The 9424-nt window shown below is 34.5% G+C and overlaps 1 protein-coding gene across 1 annotated transcript; it reads right to left on the bottom strand.

Annotated features, from left to right (window-relative positions):
- Positions 1 to 218: 218 nt before the first annotated feature.
- On the bottom strand, positions 219 to 7400 carry LOC116133350 (protein BEARSKIN2-like). The gene is made up of 3 exons (XM_031419064.1): positions 7301 to 7400; positions 1515 to 1792; positions 219 to 905 (listed from the first exon to the last, which is right to left on the bottom strand). The coding sequence occupies exons 1-3, from the start codon at positions 7398 to 7400 to the stop codon at positions 282 to 284; spliced, it is 1002 nt and encodes a 333-aa protein (XP_031274924.1). The 3' UTR covers positions 219 to 281.
- Between the last annotated feature and the right edge of the window lie 2024 nt (positions 7401 to 9424).

Genomic DNA, 9424 nt, shown 5'->3' with positions numbered 1-9424 from the left:
TTAATTAACGAATTGGATATCAATTAATGCATAAAACAATTGATATATATAGAGAAACACTAAATACATAGACAAAAATTAATCAACAAAGTTGATCAGTTAACACAATGCAACACTTTCATTTATATGGTTTTAAACCATTTAATAATTTGTATTAATTATTATTATTCAATTCAATTAACATTAATCACTTCACTTAATTAATTAATTAATCCATCTTCAAACCACAAAATAATAATCAAACCAAATCATCAAACACCATATTACACGTACAATAACAACTATTTTTCATACCCCCAAAAGTTCATCTCCCCCCGCAAAGAAAGCTGATTAATTTGATGACTTGCATCTTCAAATCTCACCCCTTTCGTCGTGGAATCGTCAGAAACCAACCGGTCGAGCATTGTCCAATCGGTCAAGCCGCCTTGATCATCTCTCGCCGCCACAACCATATGATGAGGTGTGGGTTCACAAGTCCCAACTTCTAGCCCCGGCTCACAACTTTGGTGGTGATGGTACCTAAGGCTCTCATTGCCACTCTCGCCACCATCGCGACTAGGGTTTGACATGAGTTGCTTCACCATCGGCGAGTCCGAGGGGAGATTTGAGAAGTTTGGGACTAGGGTTTGGGACTGGAAAAGAGAGTATTGAGGAGGTGTGGGGATGGGGTAATGTAGGGCTAGTTCAGCTGGCTTGTTGAGTTCAAATGATTGTTGTTGATTGTGGTGTTGGCGAATTAGGTATTGGCTTTCTCTGTGGATGAAACGAGAGTGATTAGGGTTTGATGAATTGTTGAGTTGATGATGATGGTGATCAGAGGACGATGAGTTCATGTTTGAGTTTTCGTTCCCGACTTTGAATAAGTTCTTCTTCTTGAACACCCTGCATACCACCCACCCATCTTCCTGCAAACCAAATTTTTTTTTTTTTTTAACGTATGTATGAAGAACATATACTAAGACATCTGAAAATATTGACAAAACTATTTTTCAATTTTAATACCTAAATGATATTGAGAAGATTATAATAATTGTTAATAGCAATAGCATAATAAAAATAATATTAGATATACAAAGTAACATGAATAAAGTAAATTAGTAAGCATATATTTTTAATTTATTGAAAAATATTAACTTAAATGCCATCTAGAAGATTAATTATAATAACATCAGAGTACAAGGCTCAATCAATATAAGTTTAATTTTGTATTAGTTTTCGGAATATGATCAAACAGAAAATTCAATGTTTTATAGTAAAAAATTGTGAATAAAGAATGTCTCATCAAGGGAAAACTGCTCTCTATCTTTTCTTGCGCATAAAAATGTGATATATTAAATTGCTTTATTATTCAAATATACATGAAACTATTTATTTGGAATGGCTTTTTCTATCAATAGAATCTTCTACCCTCGTTATATCTCGTAACATAACATATTTTACTTAAGCGATTATTATATAAACCACGTGATTAATCATTTAATTAAATAATTAATTAGTTAAGAGAGACTACTCACATTGAGGTTTCCTTGAGCATCATCACCATCTTCAAGTCGATATTCATGCATGATCCAATCAGTTTTCTGGCCATGGGGAGCTCTTCCTCTGTAGAAAACTAGGGTTTTCCTCATTCCAATTTTCTTGTAGCTGTTTCTTATGCACTTGTCTCTCCCAGTTGCCTTCCAAAATCCGGCGTTCGTTGCTCGGTTCGTTCTCGATCCCGTCGGGTACTTCCTGTCCTTGTGACTGAAAAAATACCACTCGTTTTGTGGCGTGGATCCAATCTTGCATCTCTCTGCACATTCATACCAAGAAAAATATGTTGAACCAAAATCCTAATTCATATGCAATTTTTGAAGCATTTTGTTGAATAACATAATTAAATTTCTACCTTTAAAAAGAGATTAAATTAATATTCTTCTAATTATATAATAGAAAAATCGAAGAGAACAATATATTGTAGTTATGCTTCTTAATTCTGAGGCATAGGATGGTTAATTAATTTAATGTTCAGGAGGTGTTTTAGCCCTTAAATTCTTCCTTAAATTAAGAGATCAAGATCCAAATCTTCGATCACTGCATTAAATTGAAGGTTGACTAATGAACAGAAGAAATTCAAACCCAAATCTAATTAAATTATTACTCTAGGTATAGAATTCCCGTGGAGAAGACGGATCTGTGAAGAGGTCAATGATTTCAACTGAATTGTAATTGTTTATTTGTAAGAGATAAACTATATACTAAATTAGAAAATAGAAATATTCCCAGACGTAACAATTTTTGACTTAAAAATTATTATAAAAAAAAAAATAAAACAAACTTCTGAATATCGAATAAGGTCAAGAATTGCACGAGTGGACAGAGGTCAATCTAAAAATAATTTGGAACTGCACAAATAATACAAAGTGAATCCATAATTTTAAATAAAATTTATATATATGTTTACACCCATGGTCATTATAAACACATCAAGTGTACCATACAAATAAGTATGTAAACATAGTGCCACACCTCACATGTCTAACATAACCATCTAAATACATAACTGAGACAATCATCTCATATGTAAATAACATCATAACTCATGTAATGCAACTAAATGCATATGAATCTTTAACGTCTAGTCGATCGACTTTTCTTAGCCTCTTAAGCACTTCATCTCATCTAGCCTCAATTCATCTAAGCTCATATCATCGGAGGCATGCTAGTGTTATTTAGCATCTAAAGCAATATTTCATCTTTCCCTTTCATCTAACCTCAAATTCCATCTAGAGCTCAATCATCGGGAGGCGTGCTTTACACGTTATTTAGCATCTAAAGCTATATTCCATCTTTCCTTAACCATACGAGGATAGCTTTCCGTTAATTAGCATCTAAAGCATATGTTCATCTTCCTCCTCATCTAGCCTCAAATTCATCTAGAGCTCATATCATTGAGGGCATGCTTACCGGTTATTTAGCATCTAAAGCATATTATTCATTTTTCCTCAACCGTTACGAGGATATGCTTTACGCGTTTCCATCCTAGCTTGTATGCATCTCTAACCATTTTATAGCAGTAAATACATGTTTTAGTGAGCTTAATACTTTTGATTACATTACCTCTTGCTCATATTCATCATCTTGAAACATAATTACATTGCATCTTCTTGCCATTTCATAATATTATCATGCATTCGCATCCATGACCATGTATTTCTTTCAAAGATCAGCTAACTAATAGGTAAACATTAGTACATTACTTAATTGCAACAATACATTAATAACTTCATACTCATAAGAATTGATTATGTTAAACCCAACTTTATACCGAAGTTATTCCTTCAGACCATTTTCCATCCATTATCAAACGAATTGGCCCTTAGCATAAGCATAATTGTTATAGCTCTATATCTTAACTTTCTAATGCTTCAAGAATCATCTCATTTTGATTTTTATAACCTAAGTTATGGTCGAAATACTGAACATGTTTACCATAACCCCTAAAATTGCCAAATCCAAATTTTCAATATTAAACCGTGCCATATCAACTTCTATGACAATCAACAAATAAGTCCACTTATGGATCAATTAAAAACCTCCCCTTAATGCTTTAACATTTTAAAATATGTGATAAACCTCCATTCCCATGATCATCCTTATTGCTATAACATTGTAAATTAATGCAAACACGCATCACACTTCTATAGCAACCATTCAACACATGTGGCCTCCAATACTCCAAGTTTTGCCTAATCACAATCAATACTACTCATTTTCTTCAATTACACAACAACTCATAAAACCATAATGGCAATAACTTCATGTATATGAATTCAATGTATAATAACAATTAATGATTGTTAACTACCCTTGCCATCAACTAATTCTATGCCTTAAGCCTAATTTAAGGTTTCATTAAAATCTACAAACCCTAGCTAATTCCTAAAGTCATGGGAGGTTTTTCCTTACCTCTTTAAAGAATTCCCCCACCAAATCCTTTGCCTTTATCTTCTTTACACCTTAATCCTTAAACCCTTTCAATTTGAAGATCCAAGGCTCCTATCTTGTTCTCCTTGGAAAATGTATTCAAACCTCCTTTAAAACTTAGAGAGAGAAAGCTTTTTTCATGGAATATTTGAAGAAAATGGAAGAAAGGTTGAGAAATGTTATCCTCTTTGGGTTGAACAAATTTCCTCTCATTTATAGAAAAAATATTTCGTTAATTTTTTCAAAATTATGCTATTGGCCCAATTATTTTTATTGTATACTCATAAGTCCTTAATTCTTCAATAAGGTCATTTTGGTTATTTGGCACTAAACATAATTATTACTTAATTAATTTCATAAATGCAATGAGCTACTCATCCTTGACCTTTGCATGGCTAATCCTATGCAAAATGCTATTTTTACCCCTAATCCCTTTTTATTGATATTTGATACATATCATTCCGAATGAATGACTATTTTTTCCCTTTGTTAGATTTTATGTTTTTTTAACATAAAATCAACATCTAAAGGACTATTTTGAGTTAGGAACTACCTTTGACATCTTAGGTATACTTCAAGCTACGATCAATTTGCTAGGCGCCAAAACAAGAGAAAACTACTTTCACATGCCCATATGGAACATTCGCCTACCGAAGAATGCCTTTTGGCTTTGTGCAACGCTCCTTCAACTTTTCAACATTGCATAATTTCAAATTTCTCTAATATGGTTAAGAAGTCCATTGAGTTTTCACAGGGACGACTTTTTTGTTTTTGGTGATTCTTTTGATGATGTTTAACTAACCTATCTAATTTTTTGCAAAGATTGTGTTGATACTACCCTAGTGTAATTGGGAAAAGTGTCATTTTAGGGTACAAGATGAAATTTGTGTTAGTTTATCGCATATCCGCGAATGGAATTGAGGTAGATCAAGCAAGATTGAAGTTTAAGAAACTATCACCCTCCGAATTCAGTGAAGGCTGTCAAAGTTTACTTGTACATGTGGGTTTTTATAAAGATATCATACAGGACTTTTCTAAAATCTCTAAACCTCTGTGATTTATTAGCTAAGGATGTTCCTTTTAATTTAGTTAGAGTGTTTAGATGCATTTGAATGTTTAAAAGCAAAATTAATCTCTGCTCCTATTATTGTTGTCCCGATTGGGAACTACACTTTTGAACTCATGTGGATGAAAGTGATTATGCTATAGGGGCTGTTTTAGGATAGTGAAAAGGTAGACTTCCCATATGATTTATTAGCAAGTTAAACTCTAACAGACCACAATTAAACTATGCCACTACTAAAAAAAAGATTTTTAGCATGTAGTACTCTATTGATAATTTGTTTCTCATTTTGCTAGCACCAAAGTTATTGCATACATGACCATGTTGCATTGAAGTTTCCAAGCCAAGATTGTTGTGATGTTATTGCTCTTACAAAATTCGACTTGGAAATCAAGGACAATAAAGAACAAAAATCAAGTGGCTATCATCTATCTCGATTAGAGCCAATGAGAATTTCAAGAGGAAGAGAGACCAATCAACAAGTACTTTCCAAATGAGCAATTATTTTCCATTCAAGAAGGATCGTGGTTCACAGTATTGCTAATTATTGGCATAGAAAGTTATGTCCCTTGGAATGAACTCCAAAGACAAAAATTTTTTTTGCAGATTTAATACTATACTTTTGGGAGGAACCCATTTTGTACAAGCATTTGCGCCGTCAAATGAAAGAAGATTTGATAGAGGAAGAGATTATGATTGTCATTCAATGGAAGTTGGCGGCCATTTGTTTGTTCAACAAAGAACCGCTGCTAAAGTTCTCCAATTCAGGATTTTTTTTTCTGGCCCACTCTTTTTAAAGATGCTTTAAATTTTGTTATGATTGTGATGAATGTCAACAAGTTGGGAATATATCTAGGAGAATTTCATGCCTCTAAATAATTCCTAGAAGTAGAATTGTTTGATGTGTGAGACATAGATTTTATGGGACCTTTTCCTTCCTCCGTATTCTAAACGTTTTATTTTTTGGGTTGCTATAAATTATGTTTCCAAAGGGGTGAAAAGCTACAACTTGCCAACAAATGATGCTTCGAGGTTGTCAGTTTGTAAAGAAGAATACATTCTCAAGGTTTTGGCACCAAGGGCCATTATCAGTGATGGAGGTTCTCATTTTTTATACTACCAAGTTCGCCGACATTGTTAAGCAAATATGGGTTACCACGTTGCTAGCTGAGCCGTATAACCGTCAAACCAGTGGCAAGTTAAATGTCCAATAGGGAGCTGAAACTGATCTTGGAAAAGATTTAAGCCTTCTCAAAAGAAATTGGGAAACCAGCTTGATGATGCTTATGGGTGTATAGACAGCATTCAAAACACCCATAAGAAATTCGCCCTATAGGATGGTTTAGTTAAAAGCTTATCACTTCCAGTAAGTTTAAAACATAGGTCATATGGACAATGAAGTTTTTGAACTTCGCTCTACAAGCGGCAGGAGCACACGATTACTGCAACTCAATGAGGGAAGATTCCGGAATAATGCATATGAGAATGCCCAATCTACAAAGAAAAGGACTAACCATGGCTGACAACATGAGAAATGCCCGAATCTACAAAGAAAAGACTAAGCAATGGCATGACAAACATATCTGTGAACAGGATTCAAGGAGGGGACAAAATGTTATTTTTTAACTCAAGACTATGACTTTTCCCAGGAAATTACGCTCAGATGTCTAGACCATTCATTGTTCATCCACGTTTTTCCCGGCATGGGGCAATAGAGGTTCACCACCCGACAAAGGAACATTCAAAGTAAATGGCCAAGATTGAAACCTTATATTGAGAATGGAAATGAAGATGGAGAGGGTTTCATCTTCCCTCATTAAATCCTCATTGACGACAAATAGGAGTCAGCTTAAGACTTTAAACAAGTTCTCCTTGGAAGCACCCAGATTTTAATTTCGTTTTAATTTTAGTTCTTAAATTTTTAGTTTTTTTATTTTTTATTTACAATTTTTGTATTTTTTTTTTATTGATCAATTTTATTTCTTTTAGACTTAGAAATTGATTTTTTTTTTTTCGATAATAGTAGATCACATTCAGCATTACCTAGACCTACAAAATCACGTCGTTGCAACCAAAATTCCATCGCCGCACTTCAAAATCAAACGAGGAGAACAACACTCTCTGCGGTGACTTGTTATGTAGCTGTAGCGAGCGTTAATCAACGACCCACTCGATAAAGAAGTACGGTTGCCGCAGTGACTACACCACATCACCGCAACCAGCACACATTTTAAACACATTCGCATTTATTTGTGCGAATTTCTACAGAACCAACACTTCTAATTTTCTCGTCAAACTCTCCTTTACTCCCTTTTGCGTCTAACCACCCAGCCTTCATCTCACCTTCTTTCTTTTCCACTTGTATCTCCATTAATCTCTCACTACACCTCTCTATCAACTCAATTTGCAATTCTCCAAAAGTTCAAGGTTAAGGTTTCAAAATTAGGGTTTTTCGAATTGAGCCCATCACTACAAATTCAGGCAATTTTGCGTAGAAATCTGGTTCAGTAAATGATTTTTACTCCATTTTGCATACAATTGTTGATTATTGCGGGGTTGATTGAATTATTAGCTTTATGGGGAGCAATTGTTGTGATTGAGAAGTTGTGTGACTGAGATTGGGTGTTGTGATAAGAGGCCTAATTAAGTTTGTTTATAATTTGGGTGTTGTGATTGAAATTGTGCTGTGATTGTAGAATTTGATTGATTGAGTTGAATTGTTTTAGTGGGGGGTTTTTGTGACACCGCAAGAAAGCCAGGAGGGATAAGAAGAAAAAGGAAAAGGGCAAGCCTCCAATGATGTCCAATTTGTTAGTCAGACTGCCAAGGAGAGATATAGAAAATTTTGCAAAGAAAACAGAAGGGTTTTATTGAGAAGAGCTGGTGTTTACAGAAAAATTTAGGGGGATTTACGATATCATTCTAGCTTGGGTTGCACATTCTGCAAAGACCTCGGCTTCTACTATTGCCTCTATAGTAACAATTTTTATGCCAACCTTGCTATAACATTGACGGAAGGACAATCGGTGAGAGGTAAGAAGTAATTTTTATGCAGCCACCCATAAATGAGTTTTTAGGAGCTGCTGCAGTTAAGTAGATGAGATGCCTACGTAACATAGAAGCAAAAGTAATTATGATCCAATGATTATTTTCTGACGGAAGGGAAAGCTACATGGTTTATTTACACGCTAGGGAACCATCCGTTTTGAAAGTAATTTTTTGGACTCAATTTTGTTAAGCACGTTAGCAAGTTCGGGCATTTTGATGTACGCTATCCCCCACAAGATAAGGATGATGTGGGCGAGATTATTTTTCATGAATTCTCCATTCGACAAAGCGTATAAGACAAGTTTTTACTTCCCTCCATTGATCACCGAATTATGTAAGCCCGCCTCTGGGCTTTTTGAATTTTTGAAAAGTGTTTAATCCCACAAGGACGTGTCCTTACAAGCAATTTCTGTAAGATTCACTAGCGGGAGCAAAGTGAAAGGATCCAAGACCAAAGCTCTTCATCGAAGAAGCCTCCACAAGAAGATCAATTGATGAAGATGAATGAGGATATAGATAAGTTTTGAGAAGTAATAGAATCGTCAAGACAGCCTGGAGACTTGGATGAGTGGGCAAATGAGGTGCAATATGATGCAAACGATTGCAACGTGATCATGTTGAATAGTTGCGCCAGAGTGTGAATGGACTGATTTTGCGTATCCATCGGATGAGGGGGATGGCGACACTTCTCATGAGATTCTGATGAGAGTACGGAGGAGTAATGGTGGTTCACTGCCTAGATACCTAGAGTTTTATTTTGTTGTGTGTTGTTTTGTGTTTATTTTCAATGTTAGTTTGTTTCCTTTTTCTGTACTTGCATTTTATTGATGTTTGTGTTAGTTCTATTCTTGTGAATTGTTTAAACTTTATTTCAGTATTTTTTATGGTTGTTGATGTTCTTTAACCTGTTATTTTTTCTGCATAACAATAGTGCCCGACAAGTCCTTTTTAGTTGTGATTTTGATAGAACAATTTTGGCACACATGACACAACGAATTGGACCATTTGCACCATTAGGACTGGGCACGTTTTTCTTTCTTTTCCCTCCTTCTCTTAACATTGAGGACATGTTGTTTTAATTTGGGGGTAGAAATCTAACTTTTTTAGTAGAATTTTGTTTCTCTTGGATTAATTTATATGTCCTTATGCTATAGAATATATTGCCAATAACATTAACAAATAAGGACATTAAATTTTGCCTTTAATTACAGATGATGTGAATGTTCTAACCTTTAGTTTAATACCCTAGCGGTTTGTTGATTGGAAATGAATAAGTTGACTCACTTAGAGACGTTTTTATGTGTGAAGTTTTCATGGACTTTTTTTGCGATCTCAATAAACTCTATA

This window comes from Pistacia vera, unplaced genomic scaffold (assembly GCF_008641045.1).
Source record: "Pistacia vera cultivar Batoury unplaced genomic scaffold, PisVer_v2 Contig269, whole genome shotgun sequence".
Classification (NCBI taxonomy): Eukaryota; Viridiplantae; Streptophyta; class Magnoliopsida; order Sapindales; family Anacardiaceae; genus Pistacia; species Pistacia vera.
This window is presented reverse-complemented; position numbering and strand designations above follow the sequence as displayed.

What these genes read in the sequence shown, in the direction of transcription:
- LOC116133350 (XM_031419064.1), bottom strand. Translation starts at nt 7,400, where the DNA reads ATGGAGATACAAGTGGAAAAGAAAGAAGGTGAGATGAAGGCTGGGTGG. An exon ending in CGAGAAAATTAGAAGTGTTG is followed by an intron (nt 1,793 to 7,300) that starts GTTCTGTAGAAA and finishes ATGAATGTGCAG; the next exon opens with AGAGATGCAAGATTGGATCC. An exon ending in ATGCTCAAGGAAACCTCAAT is followed by an intron (nt 906 to 1,514) that starts GTGAGTAGTCTC and finishes TTTGGTTTGCAG; the next exon opens with GAAGATGGGTGGGTGGTATG.